The sequence below is a fragment of the Stegostoma tigrinum genome, chromosome 23 (genome assembly GCF_030684315.1).
Source record: "Stegostoma tigrinum isolate sSteTig4 chromosome 23, sSteTig4.hap1, whole genome shotgun sequence".
Classification (NCBI taxonomy): Eukaryota; Metazoa; Chordata; class Chondrichthyes; order Orectolobiformes; family Stegostomatidae; genus Stegostoma; species Stegostoma tigrinum.
This window is the reverse complement of record NC_081376.1, coordinates 18,302,755-18,324,960: the sequence shown is the minus strand read 5'-3', so window position 1 is coordinate 18,324,960 and position 22,206 is coordinate 18,302,755. Positions and strand designations below refer to the sequence as shown.

Here is a 22,206-nt window from a genome sequence, read left to right as displayed (position 1 = left end):
GGTGAGGACGAGTTCGGCTAGGCGGATGAGGGTGTCGGTGGAGGGGGACTGGTCGGGCCTGCGGGACAGGAAGAAGCGGAGGGCCTTGAGGCCATCTGCAAGCGGAATGCAGGTGTATAGGGACTGGATGTCCATGGTGAAGATGAGGTGTTGAGGGCCAGGGAATTGGAAGTCCTGGAGGAGGTGGAGGGCGTGGGTGGTGTCACGGACGTAGGTGGGGAGTTCCTGGACCAAGGGGGAGAAAATGGAGTCCAGATAGGTGGAGATAAGTTCGGTGGGGCAGGAGCAGGCTGAGACGATTGGTCGACCGGGGCAGGCAGGTTTGTGGATTTTGGGAAGGAGATAGAAACGGGCCGTGCGGGGTTGGGGAACAATGAGGTTGGAGGCTGTGGGTGGGAGGTCCCCTGAGGTGATGAGGTCATGAATGGTGTTGGAGATGATGGTTTGGTGCTCGGGCGTGGGGTCATGATCGAGGGGGCGGTAGGAGGTGGTGTCGGGGAGTTGGCGTCTGGCCTCGGCGATGTAGAGGTCAGTGCGCCATACTACCGTTGCGCCACCCTTGTGAACCGTAGAACTGCCTTCAGTTTACCTTCATTTAGTGTGTGTGTGTGAGAGAGAGAGAGAGCTCCTCAGTGCGATAGTGTGGGAGTGAGTTGAATTGTCCAATAGCCCCATGGTCTGAAACAAAACAGAAATTGCCGGTCAGAAGGTATGGCAGCATCTGTGGAGAGGAAGCTAAATTAACGATAGTGCAAGGTGATTGCAGGACAATTGTGAAGAAGGGTCACTGGAACCAGAATGTTAACTCTGCTTTCTCTCCACAGACACTGCTGGACCCTATGAGTATTTCCAGCGTTTTTTTTTGTTTTTTGTTTCTTGTTTCCAGCATCCACAGTTCTTTGGGTTTTTTAGGCTCACGGTCTACATCAATGGTGAAGAGCCTTTGCATATGTGATGTTAGTTTGGTGGGATACCAACATGGCAAGATAATTTTAAGTTTGAACAGTCGTCATAGAACCTTGGAGACAGGCCTTTGGTCCACGCACTGTTTAGTGCATTATCTAATTAGTCCCATTCCCCTTTTCTCTTTCCGCATAGCCCTGCTAATTTTCCCTCTTCAAATATTTATTGAACCCATCTTTTGAAAGGTATTATTGATTCATCTTCCACCTTATATCATAACTCACTGGAGAAAAGAAAATTTTCCTCATCTCATCCCAGTTTCTTTGCCAGTTGGTTATCATCACTGACCTTCCTGCCTCATTGCTCTGTCAAAAAGTGTCATATTGTTGAACATTTTCCCCTTTAAGTTTTTTCTGATCTCACATTTTTTCCTGTCTTCCCACATAACTGGAGGCCCTCATTCTAGGTACCTTTCTGGTAAATCCTCTGTTTACATCTCTTTTTAAAACAGGTTGTGCAGAATTGGACACAACACTCCAGTTTGTCCAACATGTGATTTTTAAAGAGTCTTGGGATAACATCTACTCCATAATCGGTTTATTTCCTTTCTTCAGCTTCCTGCAAGGTGACCACTACTTGGCAACCCTGCTGTGTTCACTTTATTTTTATTCATTCGTGGGTTGTGGTAGATGGGCATGTATTACCCATCCCTAATTGTTCAGATGGTTGTTAAGAGTCAACCACATTGCTCAGGGTCTGACTAAGTAATTATGGCGGGATTTCCTTCTCTGAAGAATTTCATTTTAAGAGACCCAATCAGCAGTGGTTACCTGACTCTGTTAGATTAGCCTTTTATTCCTTATTTTTATTGAATTTATATTTCATCATCTGCCATGGTAAGATTCAAACCAATGTCCCCAGAGCATTGATAATGGGAACTGCAGATGCTGGAGAATCCAAGATAACAAAGTGTGAAGCTGGATGAACACAGCAGGCCAAGCAGCATCTCAGGAGCACAAAAGCTGACGTTTCGGGCCTAGACCCTTCATCAGAGAGGGGGTTGGGGTGAGGGTTCTGGAATAAATAGGGAGAGAGGAGGAGGCGGACCGAAGATGGAGAGAAAAGAAGATAGGTGGAGAGGAGTGTATAGGTGGGGAGGTAGGGAGGGGATAGGTCAGTCCAGGGAAGACGGACAGGTCAAGGAGGTGGGATGAGGTTAGTAGGTAGGAGATGGAGGTGCAGCTTGGGGTGGGAGGAAGGGATGGGTGAGAGGAAGAACAGGTTAGGGAGGCAGAGACAGGCTGGGCTGGTTGTGTGGTGCAGTGGGGGGAGGGGACAAACTGGACTGGTTTTGGGATGCGGTGGGGAAAGGGGAGATTTTGAAGCTGGTGAAGTCCACATTGATACCATTGTTCTTCAGGGTTCCCAAGCGGAATATGAGTTGCTGTTCCTGCAACCTTCGGGTGGCATCATTGTGGCACTGCAGGAGGCCCATGATGGACATGTCATTCTAAGGAATGGGAGGGGGAGTGGAAATGGTTCACGTCTGGGAGGTGCAGTTGTTTATTGCGAACCGAGCAGAGATGTTCTGCAAAGCGGTCTCCAAGCCTCCGCTTGGTTTCCCCAATGTAGAAGAAGCCACACCGGGTACAATGGATACAGTATAGCACATTGGCAGATGTGCAGGTGAACCTCTGCTTAATGTGGAAAGTCATATTGGGGCCTGGGATGGGGTGAGGGAGGAGGAGTGGGGGAAATTGTCGCATTTCCTGCGGTTGTGGGGGAAGGTGCTGGGTATGGTGGGGTTGGAGGGCAGTGTGGAGGGAACGAGGGAGTCACGGAGAGAGTGGTCTCTCCGGAAAGCAGACAAGGGTGGGGATGGAAAAATGTCTTGGGTGGTGGGGTCGGATTGTAGATGGCGGAAGTGTCGGAGGATGATGCGTTGTATCTGGAGATTGGTGGCGTGGTGTGTGAGAACGAGGGGGATCCTCTTTGGGCGGTTGTGGCGGGGGCGGGGTGTGAGGGATGTGTTGTGGGAAATGCGGGAGACTCGGTCAAGGGCGTTCTCGACCACTGTGGGGGGGAAAGTTGCGGTCCTTGAAGAACTTGGACATCTGGGATGTGCGGGAGTGGAATGCCTCATCGTGGGAGCACGTGCGGCAGAGGCGGAGGAATTGGGAACAGGGGATGGAATTTTTGCAGGCGGGTGGGTGGGAGGAGGTGTATTCCAGGTAGCTGTGGGAGTCGGTGGGCTTGAAATGGACATCAGTTAGAAGCTGGTTGCCTGAGATGGAGACTGAGAGGTCCAGGAAGGTGAGGGATGTGCTGGAAATGGCCCAGGTGACCTGAAGGTTGAGGTGGAAGGTGTTGGTGAAGCAGATGAACTGTTCGAACTCCTCTGGGGAGCAAGAGGTGGGCCGATATAGTCATCAATGTAATGGAGGAAGAGGTGGGGTTTGGGGCCTGTGTGGGTGCGGAAGAGGGACTGTTCCACGTAGCCAAACTCGTCCTCATCCTCAACAACTTCTCTTTCGATTCCTCCCACTTCCTACAGACAAAGGGGGTGGCCATGGGCACCCGCATGGGCCCCAGCTCTGCCTGCCTCTTTGTAGGTTACATGGAACAGTCCCTCTTCCGCACCCACACAGGCCCCAAACCCCACCTCTTCCTCCGTTGCATTGATTGTATCGGCGCTGCCTCTTGCTCCCCAGAGGAGCTCGAACAGTTCATCCACTTCACCAACACCTTCCACCCCAACCTTCAGTTCACCTGGGCCACTTCCAGCACATCCCTCACCTTCCTGGACCTCTCAATCTCCATCTCAGGCAACCAGCTTGTAACTGATGTCCATTTCAAGCCCACCGACTCCCACAGTTACCTGGAATACACCTCCTCCCACCCGCCCTCCTGCAAAAATTCAATCCCCTATTCCCAATTCCTCCGCCTCCGCCGCATCTGCTCCCACGATGAGGCATTCCACTCCCGCACATCCCAGACGTTCAAGGACCGCAACTTTCCCCCCACAGTGGTTGAGAACACCCTTGACCGCATTTCACGCAACACATCCCTCACCCCGCCTCCGCCACAACCGCCCAAAAAGGATCCCCCTTGTTCTCACACCACCCCACCAATCTCCGGATACAATGCATCATCCTCCGACACTTCTGCCATCTACAATCCGACCCCACCACCCAAGACATTTTTCCATCCCCACCCCTGTCTGCTTTCCGGAGAGACCACTCTCTCCATGACTCCTTTGTTCGCTCCGCACTGCCCTCCAACCCCACCATACCCAGCACCTTCCCCTGCAACCGCAGGAAATGCTACACTTGCCCCCACACCTCCTCCCTCACCCCTATCCCAGGCCCCAAGATGACTTTCCATATTAAGCAGAGGTTCACCTGCACATCTGCCAATGTGGTAGACTGTACCCATTGTACCCGGTGTGGCTTCCTCTACATTGGGAAAACCAAGCGGAGGCTTGGGGACCGCTTTGCAGAACACCTCCGCTCGGTTCACAATAAACAACTGCACCTCCCAGTCGTGAACCATTTCAACTCCCCCTCCCATTCTTTAGATGACATGTCCATCATGGGCCTCCTGCAGTGCCACAATGATGCCACCTGAAGGTTGCAGGAACAGCAACTCATATTCCACTTGGGAACCCTGAAGCCCAATGGTATCAATGTGGAATTCACCAGCTTCAAAATCTCCCCTTCCCCCACTGCATCCCAAAACCAGCCCAGTTCGTCCCCTCCCCCCCCCACTGCACCACACAACCAGCCCAGCTCTTCCCCTCCACCCACTGCATCCCAAAACCAGCCCAGCCTGTCTCTGCCTCCCTCAACTGTTCTTCCTCTCACCCATCCCTTCCTCCCACCCCAAGCCGTACCTCCATCTCCTACCTACTAACCTCATCCCACCTCCTTGACCTGTCCGTCTTCCCTGGACTGACCTATCTCGTCCCTACCTCCCCACCTATACTCTCCTCTCCACCTATCTTCTTTTCTCCATCTTCGGTCCGCCTCCTCCTCTCTCCCTATTTATTCCAGAACCCTCACCCCATCCCCCTCTCTGATGAAGGGTCTAGGCCCGAAGCGTCAGCTTTTGTGCTCCTGAGATGCTGCTTGGCCTGCTGTGTTCATCCAGCTTCACACTTTGTTATCCCCAGAGCATTACTAGTTTACTACAGAGACTACTGGTCCAGTGAGTCTGTCACTGCCCCTCCAATGATTAGCCAATCATGTGACCCTTCCGCAACACTGTTTCTCTACCCTCCTTTCCTCCTCATTGCTCAGATATTGGAACATATGTACACGGCTGTTTAGCTCTGTGTGTCAGATGTGACACACAATCATGGCTAATATCTACCGGTAGTCCCTAAACAATGAACTTCTAAGTTTTAAATGCTCATACTAATGAACAGCATCCTTTACAAGGGTGTAATAGTGTTAATTTTAAAGATCTGGTTTGTGAACGTTTCCCTTCTACTTACGAATGACTTTTTTACATTGCCTTTATTGTGTTCTGACTTGTGTACAAATTGATTTGTGAGTGCACCCAGTAACAGAACTTACAGGGAGGCAATGGGCGACTGGACTGTGAATGTTCTGGGAACCTGGATTTGAATCCCACCATGACAGATGTGGAATTTTTCTTAAATTTTAAGAGTCTGGAATTAAGAGCCTAATGATGACCATGAACCCATTGTCAGTTGTTGAAAAAAAACACCTGATTCACTCATGCCCTTCAGGTGTATCCTAACCAGGTCTGGCCTACATGCGACTCCAGATACACAGCAATATGTTTAACGCTTAGCTTTCCTCTGGGAAACTAGGGATGGGCAATAAATGCTGGACTAGCCAGCAATGCCTTCACACTGTGAATGAATAAAAAATAACCTGCTCACAACCAAGGGACTGCCTGTATCTCAGTTCCATTGGCCTGCTGGCCTCCCCCATTATGATGCCAAAACACGTTGAGGATTTGGTGGTCATTGTGGCCGAGTGCTCCCAGGTCACATGCTCTCTCAGCCTATGGAGCCATCATGGCTGTTGCACCACGCCAGCTCCATCAGTCTGAGGACGTGTGTTCCCTTGTGTGTTACCTGCAAACTGCAATGCTATTGGACCCTGCTGACCTCTCTGTATTTTGAAACAGGTTAAACACCACCGTGGCTCCTCTGTTCTTTGCTGACCAGTTCCTACAAGTGTCGACCTCGCTGCCTTCAGTTTACATCTACGGCCTTGGGGAACACCAGGCCGGCTTCCTGCAGAGCGTCCAATGGAACACTCTGACCTTCTGGGCCCGTGACAGTGTGCCAAGGGTACGGTATGATTTGGAACATGACAAAAACAACTCTGCATTAGTATTAACTGAAGAAGATCTGTGTCCTATTTCAAATATAGCCACCTTGTTACCCACCATTCAGTCTACCTAGGTGCGGAAAAGCATACCAAAGATCAATTACCCTGGAATATCATCAAAACACTGATAAATACCCAGGAATTATTGATTGCAGCAGGGTTCCAAGAAACAATGAATACCTAGGAGAAAAAATAACACATATTTTTGAAATCGCTTTCATATCATCTAGAAATATTATTGGAGATAGAGACGGGGGTTTGAAAGGTCTTTTGACTGACAGTTTACATTTATCCAATGGGATAAAGAAGAATTTACTCACTGCCCAAAAGGCAGTTTCGGATGAGCAGTAATTTGGCTTTGTGGGTGTGTTGTGTAGAGATGTGCAATCGTGCTGAAATCTCCATGAATACATTCAACCAAAGTTGGCAACACCAGTGTATGTTTGCCCCCAAACATTACACCTGAAATCAGGGAGAGGTTTGGGGTGGAGGAGGCCCACAGTCAAAAACCTACCCAACCTCTGAAGGACTGTACACCTTCAAACTTGTTTGAACATACTTCACTATTAGCTGTATCTTCCTAAAAAATGAACAACTTTTCACCAGGATATTGTCTGGTCTCAAGGGCATTGGCTGTGAGGATAGGTTAGAAAGACTAGGACTGTTTTCATTGGAAAGAAGGTGGTTGAGAAGAGACCTGATAGGGGTCTACAAAATTATAAGAGGGATACAGACCGATAAGGGCAGAAGGTTTGTTTTTTTTAGATTAGTCTGGGCATGATGATTGGTACAGGCTTAGAGGATTTAGGGGTCTGTTCCTGTGCTGTACTTCTCTCTTAATTGGGGCTTTGATTTTTACAACATTTCCAGTTTTCTGAAGTAAAGGAAGATCTACATTGTAAGCAAGGCCTTTTGCTCTACTGGCATTGGACCAGTTGCTGTTAATTTTTTTTAACAAGTTAAAAATAAACATTAACATAAAACAGCCATAATCCTCCAAGGAAGCAACTCTGCCCTGTGGATTTTGAAGGATTAATGGAATTTCGATTGTGTGCTGCACCATTATTGGATAATTAATGGGATGTATTAAGTCAATTCTATAAACTACACCATAACCCATTTTGTTTCCTACTTCTTTCCGCCATCCCCTGAAGGCAATGCAATGCCAAGGTTGCCAGTTTTCTCCCATACACCAGTCAAGTGCCATTCTTTATTGCTGAGGTATAAGTGCCAGTTGGCTAATTAGTAGTGTCAGCATCTCTGCTGAAACAGGCGGAGACAATTCAACTGCTACAAAGTTGTTCCACAAGTCAACCTTACCTGCCATGGCTCCATAACTCAATGTACCGTGCATCATGTTACTCAGCACAGGTCCAAGAGAGCGCCTGGGAGCTTTCCTGGCTCAACTACCCGTCATGTAGCCTCACTGAGCCATACCAGTTACAGCCAAACAAATATCATTTTAGCTGAGGTGTTGGTCAGAACATTACACTGAGGCTCCATGTTGCTGGGGCAGTGAAAACTGGGGTGGGAAACTCACCTCCCTTACACAAAACACCCTTGGGTAATAAAAAATGATCAACCTCAGTTGTGAAATTTTTAATTATCCTGCAGCCTCAGCAACTATTTTTTTCAAGGGGAGTGTTTTTTCAATTTAAGTCCCAGTACAGCAGGAATCCTGGATGGTTTTCTCACCCTGGCATTCACTGCCCCAATACAGATTTTACGAATATTTCTATTTTGAGTTCCAGGCTCCTATTAGACCCTCGAGTCTTAGTTATTTAAAGGATATTTCCTCTGAGGAGATAGACGCAAAGACCTCGATATTCAGAGAAATGGCAAGCCCAGTAATATTTATTTTATTCATGTTTGAACCAAACTCCAAATTTCCAGCCAAGGAAGTCTGATCCTGGCTTCTTGAGAGCTTTGGAACATAGGTGAAACCAACACAGTTTGTCCGTGGTGGAGGACACTTGGGGAGACAACAACAAATTGTGCAACCCTTTAACATCAGTCAGTGTGCTATGTCTGCGATTTAAACCCTCAGCAGCACAGACTCACATTTTGACAGCTGCTCTGAAGGAATAAGATGTCAGGTAAAATGTGGGGTTAGGGTCGCAGTTGGTTAAGATGCGGGATATCAGGTGGGTTGCCCACCAGTTGGGTAGTGCCAGGTCATTGAACGGGGAGTTGTACAGTCATACAGCATGGAAGCAGATCCTTCGGTCCAACTTGTTCATGCTGACCAAGTTTCCCAAACTAAACTAGACTCACTTGCCTGCATTTGGCCCATATCCTGACAAATCTTTCCTATTTATGTTCCTGTCCAACTGTCTTTTAAATGTTGGAATTGTACTTGCATTTACTATTTCCTCTGGAAGTTCATCCAAACATGCACCATCCTCTGTGTGAAAAAGTTGCTCCTCAGGTACCTTTAAATCCTTTCTTCTCTCACCTTAAAAATATGGCCCTTGGTTTTGGACTCACCCCCTCCAGGGTGCTATTCACCTTATCTATGCCCCTCGGATTTTCTAAACCTATAGAGGTTGGGGTGGAGGTGGTAGATGTATCAGGGCTGGCAGTGGGCGAAGTGAGGATCCCAATGCAGGTGGCAGAAGCAGTGGAGGGGGAGATAGAGACTGGTGGAAAGTTCAGGGTCAGTCCCTGGGGTTCAGGCCAGGGGCATGGGGCTATCCGGGCAGGCAGGTGAAGCGGTGGAATTGTGTTGAGTGTGGTGGGTTTGGGAGTAGGGGGGAGATCAACTTAACTAGTTAACATAGAAATTAGACTATGTTTTTACTATAGCTCAATCTAAGTGGAACCCTTTGAAATTTCCACCTTTTGACAGATTCTTGTGGTGGGTTCCAGACACCAATGGAATTGCCCATCAGAAAGTTATATTTCTCTGACAATTCCCAGGCAGTCTGCTGCACCTGGGATTTTACAGGGTCCTGAGTCTACACTGCTCAAACAACTATCTTGTTGGAATATCTGGGCTAATATACTTATTTAGCTTCTCTACTATTTATCTATCACCTGTAACTTCACCTGTCTCTATCTGTAATGGAGCAATATTTGTCTTACTAATCTTTCCCTCTTCAGCTTTATTGCTATTTTACATTCGTATTTTGTTTACACTTTTTTTGCTGCAGCCTAATATTTCCCCAATCCTCAGGCTTACAAGTTTTAAAATAACTTTATTAGCCTCCTCCCTTGATATAGTACTACCATAATTTCCCTTGTTAGCCATGGCGCTCTCGCTCTTCCTGTTTAGTTTTGTGGGCGTCACTGGCTGGCCATCATTTCTTACCCGTCTCTAGTTGCCCTTGAGAAAGTGGTGGTGAGCTGCCTTTTGAACCATTGAAGTCTACCTGCTGTGGGTTGACCACAATGCTTTTAGGGAGGGAATTCCAGGATTTTGACCCAGCGACAGTGAAGGAACGGTGAAATATTTCCAAGTGAGAATGGTGAGTGGCTTGGAGGAGATTTTGGAGGGGGTCGTATTCCTATATGTCTGATGCCCTTGTCCTTCCAGATGGAAGTGGTCGTGGGTTTTGGAAGGTGCTGTCCGAGGATCTTTGGTGAATTTCTGCAGTGCATCATGTAGATCATACACACTGTTGCTACAGAGCATTGGTGGTGGAGGGAGTGGATACTTGTGGCTGTGATGCCAATCAAGTGGGCTGCTTTGTCCTGGATGGTGTCAGGCTTATTGAGTGCTGTTGGGGCTGCACTCATCCAGGCAAGTGGGGAGTATTCCATCACACTCCTGTCTTACCCCTTGTAGATGGTGGACAGGCTTTGAGGAGTCAGGAGTTGAGTTACTCGCCATAGTATTCCTAGCTTCTGGCCACTATGTTTGTGTGTTGCTCAACATTGAGGGAAGACAGTATGTAGTAATCAGCAGGAGATTTCCTTGCCCATGTTTAATCTGAAGTTATGTGACATCGTGGGGTCACAGTCAATGTTGAGGACTCCCAGAGCAACCCCCTCCCAACTGTATACACTGTGCTGCCACCTGTGCTGGGTATGTCCTGCCGGTGGGACAGGACATATCCAGGTACGGTGATGGTGGTGTCTCGGACCTTGTCTGTAAGGTATGATTTTGTGAGTTTGACTATGTTGGGCGGTTGCTTAACTAGTCGGTGAGACAGATCTCCTAACTTTGGCACTAACCCCCGGATGTTAGTGAGGAGGACTTTGCAGGGTCGACAGGGCTGTTTCTGCCGTTGTCTCTTCTGGTGCCCAAGTCGATGCCAGGTGGTCTGTCTGATTTCATTTCTTTGAGACTCTGTAGCGATTGGCTTGCTAGGCCATTTAAGAGGGCAGTTGAGAGTCAACCACATTTTTGTGGGTCAGGAGTCACATGGAGGCCAGACCAGGTGAGGATGGCAGATTTCCTCCCCAAAGGGCATTAGTGAACCAGATGGTTGTTTTTTTCCTGATACTCTTAATTCCAGACTCTCTTTTCAATTATTGAATTCCCATACCACCCTCTGCCATGGTAGGATTCGAACCCAGGTCCCCAGAACATTAGCTGGGTTTCTGGATTAATAGTCTAGTGACAATACATTAGGCCATCGCCTACCCCCTCATTTGTCCTAAAAAAAGTAGCTTTTTTTGAAAACCAAGCATTCATTATTTAAATACTAGCCATGGCCTATTTCCAATTGACCACAGCTAACTTCCTTCTCAGGCTTTCATAATTTCCCATGTTGAGACTAAAGACCCTAATTTCTGGTTGAACAACATCTTTTTCAAATGAATGGGAAACTTCTTACATACTTTGATCACTATTTCCTAAGGTTCTGTCCAAGAGGATTATTGATTATCCCTTTCTCATTCCATAATACTAAATCAGTCCTTGCCCTAGCTGTTTCCTCAGCATATTGCTTCAGAAAACTATCTTGAACACAATCTAGGAATTCTTCCTCTACAGCATTGATGCTCATTAGATTCACCCAGTCTAGCTTGAAGTCACCCATGATTTCTGGATTCCTTTTGCTACTGCATATCCGATTTCCTGATTTATAATATGTCTTACATTACCACCACTGTGGGGTGGTTTATAAACCTCTCCTAACAATCTTTGCTACCCCTTGCATTTTTTTTGCTTCCACCTGAACAGATTCTACATCCTGTTTTTCTGAGCAGAGATCCTCTTTCACAAATATGTGTCATTTATTATCAGCATGACAATGCTGACCCTTCCTTTTTGCTTTACTCTCCAAAATGTTGAACACCCTTTAATACTCAATTCCAGTTCTAGGTCATCTTCCAGCCACACCTCCATAGTGGCAATTAAATCATTCTCTTTTACTTCTGCTAGTGCTATCAATTCACTATCTTGTGAAAATGTCACAAGCATTCAGATTCAGGTTTTAATTCTTTCTTTTTGACACTGTTCTATAATTAAACGCTGGTTGGTTCAAGGATTTATTTATTTTTCTTGCTGCTATTCTTCTTGCGTTTACAGCTTTTCTACTTCCCATAACCAATTTTTGTTTTTATTCTGTCTGAATTCCTTCTTAGGTTCCCATTCCCTTGACAGACTCATTTAAACCTTTTCCAACTGCACCAGCAAACTGTTCCTTGAGGATATTAACCCATAATATGGATTTTTTTTTGTTTTGCTTTTTAATCCTTTAATCTTTTGTGGGGTGTGTGTATTGCTGCAAGGCCAGCATTGTTGCTTATCCCCAGTTGTCTCTGAAGTAAGGGTTTGCTAGCCCATATCTGAAAGCAGTTAAGGGTCCAGAGCCAATGTTAGCCAGCCCAAGTAGGGGTGGCAGATTTCCTTCCCTAAAGTATTAGTGAACCAGATGGTTTTTACAATAATCAAGGATAGTTAACCTGGTCGTCTGGATTACTCATCCTGTGACATTACCAGCGCAGCACCATCGACCTATGTTAGTGAGCAAATATTGTTGTATTGAGCAACTCCACCACATTCAAACTTTTTCTAACCTTATTTCCATGAACTGCTTGTAGCTTGTGATGTGATTCTTTATTCTTAAAAACCTACCTCCTCTTGTTCCTGCAGGAGTCTGCTAATCTCTATGGGGTCCACCCCTTTTACCTGTCTCTGGAGCCCAATGGAATGTCACATGGTGTTTTCCTCCTCAACAGCAATGCAATGGGTGAGCACAAGGGTTTCTGGGAGGAAACAAAGCATCATGGGAAAGTCAATTAATTCCATTTCTAATGGAGAGTTTCATCCAGCTGAATGAGCTGTTTATGGTGTGGGGTTTGTTGTGAGGTATTTTTGGGAATCTGCAGTTCATACATTAATATTTTTCACACCATTATTATTGATTACATTGGTAATCTGGTAACTTCATAAGCTTTTTATTTTGTGTTGAATCACAGCACTGAAGCTTGAGTCTAAAATGTATCCCGCGAGTTGGGATTGAACCCACAACCATTTGACTCTGAGAGAAAAGCATTAAATGAGTCATTGTTGATGAGTTGGATAGTTGGTTATGGTTTTGATTTTGAAGTGTTGGATATTTAGTTTGAGTTTTGGTAGTGAGATGTTGAGTATTGACTTTGAGTTTTGATGTTGCGTGTTGGATATTTGATCTGAGTCTTAGTGATATGATGCGTACTTGGGTTTTTGACGTAAGGTTTCAGTAATGTTTGGGTTATTCATGTTTGTTTTGGCAGCATGTTTTGTTCACAAATAAGCACATACTGGTAGAAAGATGGAGTAGACTTCAAGGTTTGATTGTGATGCTGAAATACTTTAAGGCCCTCAGCACTTCGCTGTAGAAAAATGCAGAGGGCAGAAAATGGAATGATTAGATGAGGTACTATCTCAAGCTGCTCTCTAAAATCCACTTCAGAGGGTCATGGGGAAAACAATACCCTGATTAGCGTGTGTCTTGATCAGAAACTGGAAAATTCAACCATCAAACAAATGGAGGCAAGTCCTGTTCTTACATTGATTTTAGGAAATTAGCAAGCCGCTGTACAGAGAAGTGTAGGAGAAAAGAATTGAGCAGCAAAAGCATTTAATGAGCGGGACTGTCATTAATAATCATTCTCCCTAATGCAGATGTGGTTCTCCAGCCTGCTCCTGCCCTGACCTGGAGAACTATTGGAGGGATCCTCGACTTCTATGTATTCATGGGCCCTGACCCCAACTCGGTCATCCAGCAGTACCTAGAGGTCATCGGTAAGTCTGAGAGCATTTTAAAATTGGCTGAGGATGGGAAACAAAGCGTCAATAGTCAATGAATATTTTCTAAGCCAGAGAAAGGTTTGTAGTGGAGTTCCCAAGGAGGGCAGTATTGAGACCCTTACTTTTCCCAATACATGTTAATGATCTTGATTTTTGTGTAGTGAATAATTTGAAATATTGCAATGGCACAAAGCTTGGAAAAATTTTAAACTGCAAGGAGGGCAATGGAGAATTTCAGAAGGTCATAGACAGATCAGAGGGGTGGGCTGATAGGCTACAGAAGAGCTTCAATTGAGAGAAGTTTGAGGTGATGCATTTTGGTTGGAAAGACATTGAAAGATAATAAAAAGATAGTGGGGTACAATTCTAAAGGAGTGCAAGAGCAGAGGGACCTAGTGATTATGTGCATAGGTAACTGAAGGTGTCAGGCCAATTGGAGAAGAATTAATGAAACATACATGTTCTGAGCTTTATTAATAGGTACATAGAGCAAGCAGGCAATGTTGAACTTGTAGAAGATGCTTGTGAGACATCAGCTGGAGTATTATTTCCAGTTCTGGACACCACCGCACAAGAAAGATGTGAATGCATTGGAGAGAGCTCAGAAGCAATTTAGAGGAATTGTTCCAGGGATAAGGAATCTTAGTTATGAGAATTAGATAGAAGTTGGAACTGGAGAGAAGGGGAGAATGCTAAAAGGAGACCTGATGGAGGTTTTCATAATCAGTAGGCTGAATAGAATGGATAAGAAGAAGCTTTCCACTCAGAAGGAACAAGAAGGGGAGGAACATGGGTTTAAAGATTTGAAAAGGAGCAAATTTGATTACACAATGAGTAGTGAAAGTATGGAATGCACACCTTGTAAATGCTAAATTGAGACATTTAGCAGAACTTTGGACAATTATTTGGATAGAAATTATGTGCCAGGATATAAGAAAATATATGCAGGAACGATGGACCAAATAACCACCTGCGCTATAACACTTGTGTGATTCTGTGAAGAGTAAAGGAAAAATGAGCTAATGGTCAGGTGTTCATGTTTATACATAATATCAAATGTGTGGCATTGCTGAGTAATTGGAATGATGTGATAATATATAATGACAGGGCTTTATACTATTAAACTCAGAATGATTCTTAGACAATTCTAGTTCAGCTGTGCTTACCTGGCCTTTCCCTTTTCAGATAACAATATCCATTTGTTGCCAAATATTTGAGTTAATTGCTGTTGCGATGGCTGTGCAATTGCCACTTTGAGCCAGCTCTCAAAATGAAATGACTGCCATTCTCCAGTTTCTGTTGATGGGAATCCAGATGATGCTACAATTTAATAGTGAGGTATATTCACAAAGTGGAATGTAATTGTAAGCAGGGATAGTTTGTTCATTGAGCCAGTACAAAAGCAGTGGGCCAGTCGTCTAAGTAACATTTTACAGTTCTAATACCCTGAATTTGTTTGATTTGGTGAAGTTACATTTGTTGCATTCTTAGAGCTGAACAAAGATCAGAAAAAGGTAAAACTTCTGGTGGTAGGAAGTAAAAATTGTCCTAATTATGAACAGTGCTGTTTATAAAGTTGGAGTGCACTTTTAAACCTAGATTTTACACTTTTTGACGTATGTAATTAATTAGAGTCAACATGAATTTGTGTGAAGGAAAACATGTTTATAATAAACCTGTACATGCTTTTGACTATATCACTCATTAGGTGGTTAAAAGGGAACAGGTTGAATGCAGGGAACTTTGATTTTAAAATCGAACATTTAATGCCACACAAGAGATTGTTAAATACTATTAAGATGAGGAGCAGTATATTATCATGGACTGAAGGTTGATAAATGGAGAGAAGGAATGAATACGCCATTTTCTTGTTGGCAGCCTATCACCTTGAGAATCAATATTTGGTTCTCAGCTGTTTACAAATTATATGAAGAACATACGTGAAGGGAACTCAGTGTAATATATCAAACCTTGCTGATGTTGTAAAGTTAGGTGGGAAAACAGTGGTCAGGAGAGACTATAGAGCAGCACTAGCAGACGTTTCTGGGGATAATTCAGGAGAAACAGCATAAATTTATCTCAAGTAATAAGAAAGATACCAAGGGGAGGACGAGGGAACCATAGATGACACAGGAGGTCAGGGACAACATAAAGACAAAAATAAAAGCACGTAATGTGGGGAAGATTAGTGGGAAGCCAGGAGATTGGGAAGCCTTTAAAACCAGCAGAAGACAATTTAAAAAGCAATGAGGAGAGAAGGGGGAATATGATGACAAGGTAGCTAGAATTATAAAAGAAAATTAGAGTACTTTAGGTATATAAAAGGTAGTAAAGAGGAAAGACCAGACATTGAATTGAAGGAAAATGAATTTGGGCAAGTAGTAATGGAGAACAAAGAAATGGTGTAGGAGCTGAATGTGTACTTTGCATCAATCCTCATGGCTGAAGACACCAGTAGCATGCCAGAACTTCAAGAGAGTTAAGAGGCTGAGGTGAGTGTAATGGCCATGACTAAGGAGAAGGTCCTAGGGAAGCTGAAAGTCTAAAGGTGGATAAATCACCCAGACCAGGTTGAATACTCCCCAGAGTTCAGAAGGAAATAGCTGAGGAGATTTTGGAGGCATAAGGATTGATCTTTCAGGAATCACTGGAGTCAGGAATGGTCCCAGAGGACTGGAAATTGGCTAATGTTACACCCCTGTTTAAAAATGGAGGAAGGCAGAAGTTGGGAGATTATAGACCAGTTAGCCTGACCTTGATCTTTAGTAAGATTTTAGAGTCTGTCATCAAAGATGAGAGTGTAGAGTACATTGAGGTACTTCGTAAGATAGGACTGGGGCTCTGTCAAGGGGAGGTCTTTCTTGACAATCTCCTGGAATTCTTTTGAGGAGGTAATGAACAAGTTAGACAAAGGAGATCCAATGGATATGACCTATTTGGATTTCCAAAATACCTTTGATAAAGTGAAGCACAGAAGGCTGCTAAATAAGATGTAAGCCCATGGTGTTAGGGGGAAGGCAGTGGCATGAATAGAGAATTGGGTGAATGGCAGAGACAGAGACTGGTGAGGAAAAGAGTCTTTCTTTAGGATGGCCGCTGATGACTAATGGTGTTCTGCTAATGTCTGTGTTGAGACCGTTACTATTCACATTATACATTCGTGATCTGGATGAAGGAACTGTAAGCATAGTTGCTAAGTTTGCAGAAGACCTACACATAGGTGGAGGGACAGGTAGTGTTAAAGTGGTGGAGAGACTGCAAAAGGACTTGAATAGGCTAGGAGAGTGGGCGAGAGAGTATGTTTTTTGGGAATGTGTGAGGTCATGCATTTTGACAAGAAGATTAGAAGCATAGACTATTTTTTTAAATGTGGAAAAACTTTGGAGATTTGAAGCTCAAAGGGACTTACGAGTTCTATTTTAGGATTCTCTTAAGATTAGCATGCAGTTTCACTTGGCAGTTAGGGAGGCAAAAGCAATGTTAGCATTCATTTTGAAAGGGTCAGAATTCAAAAGCAGACTTGTACTGTTGAGGCTGTATAAGACTTTTGTTAGACCGTGTTTGGAATATTGAGTAGTTTTGGGTCCCGTATTAAGGAAGTATATGCTGGAGTTGGACGGAGTCCACAGGAGGTTTACAAGAATGGCCTTGGGAGTGAACGGCTTGTCATGTTAAGAATGGTTGAGGACTCTGGGCCTGCACTGTTGGAGTTTATTAGGATGAGGGGAGAATCTGATTGAAACTCATTGAATACTGAGAGGCCTGGGTACAGCGGATGTGGAAAAGATATTTCCACTAGTAGGAGAGACTGGGACCTGAGAGAGACAACCTCAGAAGGGATGTCCCTCTAGAACTAAGATGAGGAGGAATTTCTTCAACCAAAGAGTGGTAAATCCACAGAACTTATTGCCGCAAAGGGCTGTGGAAGGCCAAGTCATTAAGTGTCTTGATTGGCAAAGGGATCAAAGTCTACACAGAGAAGGCAGGAGGATGGAGTTGTGAAACTTATCAGACGTGATAAATGGCAGAGCACAAGTCAATGTCTGACTGGCCTACTTCTGCTCCTATATCTTACGGTCTGTGAGAAAGATGCTGCAATGAGCTATAGATGAGTTGATGTGTAATAAAGACATCAATGGAATGCAACAAGGCAAAATGTGAAACTAGCCTGTACATTAGGAAAACTTAAAAGACAGAATAACTTAAAGAAGAGAGACTGTGGAATATTTGCACTTAAGTGGGTGTTCTTACACATGAATCACAGAATGTTAACATACAGGTGCAGCAAACAATTAGGGAGGAAATTAAGTCTGTCAGCTTCTGTTACAAAGGTACTTGAGTTTCAGAGTGAGGAAGTCTTATCACAATTATGCCAGGCGTAGGAGAGATTAGACCTGCAGTCCTGTGTGCAGCTTTGGTCTTTTTTTCCCTGAGAAAGAATATACTTGCCCTGGAAGAATAACAAGGAAGATTCACAAAACTAGTTCTGGGTATGAGGAGACTGTCCTGTTGTTATGTTCGTTTTTGGAGACCCTCACGGACTTGCTGCAATAACAAGACACTGACCTGTTTAGAAAAATACGAATCCTTTTATTACCAAGCAAGTACAAGCTGTGGAGAATCACTGTACTTAATCCGGCACAGAGCGCAGAGTCTCATAAGTAATTCTCCCCAAGCAGTGGACAGTCCCCACTTTTTATACTTTACAAAAAACATGGTACATGAAACAATTTCACAAATGACATGATACATAAAACAATTACTACAACAGACAAAGACAGGATACCAAACAATTATTACATCAAGAACATAAAAGACCAGGATATAGTATTGAATGCTAGTGAAGTGGCTGCTAATGGCAGGAGGCAATTTCAAATTGTTATCAGGACAGATTGTGATTTCAAGTTGCCAGTGTGTCTGGCTAGAACAAAGTCAGTGCCCTGGCCCCTTTGTCAGCGACAGAAGTTACATGCTTTAGAGGTCTCCCACTTTTACAGATGTTCCCCACCTAACCCTGTTTGAAACAGTTTAATTCTAATTTTATTCAATCAGGAATCTTAAGACAGTGTCTACATACCGATGTGTGGGAAGATAAGGAGTTACAAAAGTTTTACACTGAATTCCTAGCTGGGCAGGAAGCTTCAGGGCAGTGTCTGCATACCTACGTGTAGAGAGATAAAATACTTTGATTCCTATACTTCTATAAATTAATGGGATGTTATCACATTAACATCTCACTATAGAGAGAGATTTAACAGGTGAGACTTTTAGTTCCTGGAGTTTCGAAGAGTGAAAGGTGTTCTGATTGAAACACATGAAATTCTTCAAGGTTTGACAGCGTAGCAACCAACAATATGCTTCCCTTTGTCAGAGAATAAACAAAGGTCATAGACTCACAAAAGGGACTCACCTAATTATAACAAAAGTGAGGAGAAATTTCTTCAGTCAAAGTGTTGTGAATTTTTGGAATTCTCTACCTCAGAGAATTGGGGTACTCCATCGTTGATAATATCTGAGATAGAGAATGATAGATTTTTGGATACTGAAGGAATTAGGGCTTTGGGAATTGTATGGAAAGACAGAACTGAGATAATATGGTAGCCATGGTCTTGTTCAATGGTGGAGCAGATTCGAAGGGCCAAATGGCCTGTTCTAGTTTGTATTTCATATCAACTTTTGTGACCTAGATCAACTGGAGCCCTTGAGAAAGGGGAAGAGAGGGCTGTCAGCAAGTCATCTGTTAGGAATCACTAAACCAAGTGTGGGAGAGTAAACTTGCTAAGCTTAGAATGTATTTAATTGGGATAAAGTGTGATTGAGAAGAAGAGTTGCTGAGAAATACTATAGGAAGTGTTCCACCAAAGTGATTTCAACAAGTGTATGACAGTGCATATTGTATGCAGACTGTATTGGCAGGTAATAATGACCATGTTGTCACATTTTCCACAAAAGTCCACAAAAATATTGTAAAGTTTAGTACAGGTGAAGAAAGAGATTTATACCATCCTTTTATAGAAACCAATGATTGTGTCCTGCCTGTTTTCCGTTTCCTATATTACAGCAGTGACTGTGGGCTGATTTCTGATATCAGAAAAGTGTCATTTTTATTGAGTTTCAGGGAGGACTTTTCTTGGGTAGGCCCCGTGAGTTTTCATTGCACTATCAACCTAAACGCACCTCATTCATTATGAACCTTGCCCTTATAGTGCCGTGCCCAACCTATCCTCCCACTCACGATCGGGGAAGTGCTTGCTACTGCCAGGGTGTCCCAGGATTCCAAGTGCTGGTGCCATCTTTCAAAAGGTTTTGTGTACTTAACCAAACACTGGCAGCCTGGTGATGCCCTGCACAGTTTGGGCCATTTACCCGAGATATGGCGGATAAGAAAACCTTGGTGTTACACTTTTGCAGGCAGGGTCCTAGAGGACCTGGTGGATGGGGTGTGGTAGAGAAAGGGCTGTCTCCTAGGCCACTGCGATAACCGTGACCTTAACCCTATCGTAGGGTTGGTAGCGGAAACAATGACAACAGACTCTGCCAGCTTGGATCTGAAGTTGCCACTCGAGTCAGTGTCGTCTCCACAGGCTCGATAAAGATGCAGTCAATGCCATAGGAATGTCAATGACCTTCTCCATTTTGCCAGGGTAAATGCCACCATCGTCTCCCTGCTACCCCACACTCACTCTAACTTTGCCACTGTACCCGTCTCCCCACAAGTTTCATGCTCTACTGTCTGCAACATCTTCCCTCACTGCCTCTCACCCACCCTAAACCCCTCCCCTTGCATTGCTTCAGTGCAGCCTATTCACTGCCTTGGGACAGCTCTTTTGCCCACGAGCACCAGCACTAACAGCTGCCCTACTCACTTTCATCTCCCTCAACCCCTCCTGTTCTCTCGCTTCAGGATAAACCTGCCCATGACGGGACAGAAAGAGCCGATGCAAGCAGTGTGATGACCAACCTCCCTCACCCCCTATAAGTGTGGGATCGTGACCCTTGCCGGCAATGACAGCACTGGTCTAGTGGAGATACAGAAACATCCATATCTGGCAGAGGAAGAAATATCCCAGAATGCCAGCATTCAGAGGACTGCTGGAGACCAGGCAACTGCTCAGTCCTAGGCATAAGAGGATCCCACGGTGTTGCCAGTTTGTGATTTCATTGAGATGTGGAAGCAGATAGAGGAGCAGCAGGCAGGTTTGTCAGCGGCACTGGGCAACCTGACACACAGGCTGCAGGACTGCAGCAACACTGTTAGGACCCTGCTCCCTCGGGCTGATCTCTCATTACAGAGAGCCGACTGTGCCTGTATTAAACAGCAAGGCAAAACAGGAGTGGTGTGAGAATTTAAGATGAAGCTGAGGGGGCAAGGTTCAATTTAGAAAGGCAGGAACCAAAATAGGTGCAAAGCACTAAAAGAGCAAACAGGCAAGGATCTCTGAGAGGCACACTCATCTAAACCATGAGCTGGATGCCTGTCTCTGTACATAAGGCATCCTTCCAGCAGCATTGCAATGAGAGATACTAGTGTGTTCTAAAGTACTGCAGATCAGTGGTCAGTTGTGCAATAATGATGAGATGCGGCTGGTATGTGTTAGATGACAAAGTCCATTGACATGGAATGCTTGTGGTCACTGCCCATGGAGTCTACATTGAGCAGCTGATGTTGAGGCTTTGTCCGCGATGGGGAGAAATGAGAAGTTTCTCAGAGGAGCAGTCGGCAAGCTGGAGTTGCCAGGTAACAACGCTGACTTTCAGTCAGGAATTCTCAGCATCTGGACTCTATCTGGCAGATTGGAGAAGGGGGAGACTGCATATTAATGAGGTGAGATTAAGTAGTAATGAGGCTGTTAATGAGAGAGAGTGCATGCAAATAAGCCTCTCATTACTCACTAATGAGAATCTTAGCTCATTGTTCACACTTGCTTGGAAAATAAGCCATTTATCTTTCCATGTTGAGAAGGCCCTCATGTGACATCTCTCCCTATTTTCTCAACCTTCTAACCATGGGCATGCCATGCAGGGGCGTGGAAAATTCTACCTGATACTTCACAGGAACTTTAGCTATTGTAAATTCATTTGATTATCCTGAGCACGTAGGCTACTGTCGAAGTATTATTTCTTCTTTTTTTTCTCTTTTGCTTATCTTGTCAATTTGTCTTGTGAATGATTGCAGAGGTCTTGTCTCCCATTCTTTCTAGAGACCATCTCAAAGTACAAGTGATTTATCATTGCTTTCATATATTAGTCTTGACCACTCCTTTTACCCATGTCGCTGTGTGCCAATATCGTGGTTTTGACTGTTTATCTCTCTCTGTTTGAACATTTACGTTGTTCTGTCATTGTGTTGCTGTTCCTTGGTTAACTTACTGCCTCCATGATGCACGTTTTGTGTGTTGGCAGGTTTGCCAGCGATGGTGCCTGCTTGGGGCCTTGGATTCCATCTCTGCCGCTGGGGATACGGATCAAGTAACGCCACGTGGGAGATGGTGAAACAGATGAGAAAAGCTGGCATACCCCAGGTTCATAAAATTAAGTTCTTTGCCTGTCAACTCTGATACGTGACAAGTAATGTGTTGGAAGGGGTGAGAGGCGCACTTTTGTGGGCTGAGAGGGGTGTTGCCCTGGGTGAAAGGCGCGTCGTGTTGGGTGTGAGGCGCGTTTCACTTTGGGCTTGGAAACTAAATTGATTGCCTGCAGTCACTGAGGGTTTGTGAGTTTGGCATTTTGCTCGAGTAAATAATCAATCGTAGG

At 44.7% G+C, this 22,206-nt stretch overlaps 1 protein-coding gene across 1 annotated transcript in view; it reads left to right on the top strand.

Annotated features, from left to right (window-relative positions):
* Positions 1-22,206, top strand: part of gaa2 (alpha glucosidase 2) — a 60,884-nt gene that overhangs the window by 12,072 nt on the left and 26,606 nt on the right. The window contains exons 4-7 of the mRNA XM_048552724.2: positions 6,064-6,229; positions 12,313-12,409; positions 13,327-13,446; positions 21,856-21,974. Coding sequence (XP_048408681.1) covers positions 6,064-6,229; positions 12,313-12,409; positions 13,327-13,446; positions 21,856-21,974 — 502 coding nt within the window. The remainder of the gene's footprint in view (positions 1-6,063; positions 6,230-12,312; positions 12,410-13,326; positions 13,447-21,855; positions 21,975-22,206) is intronic.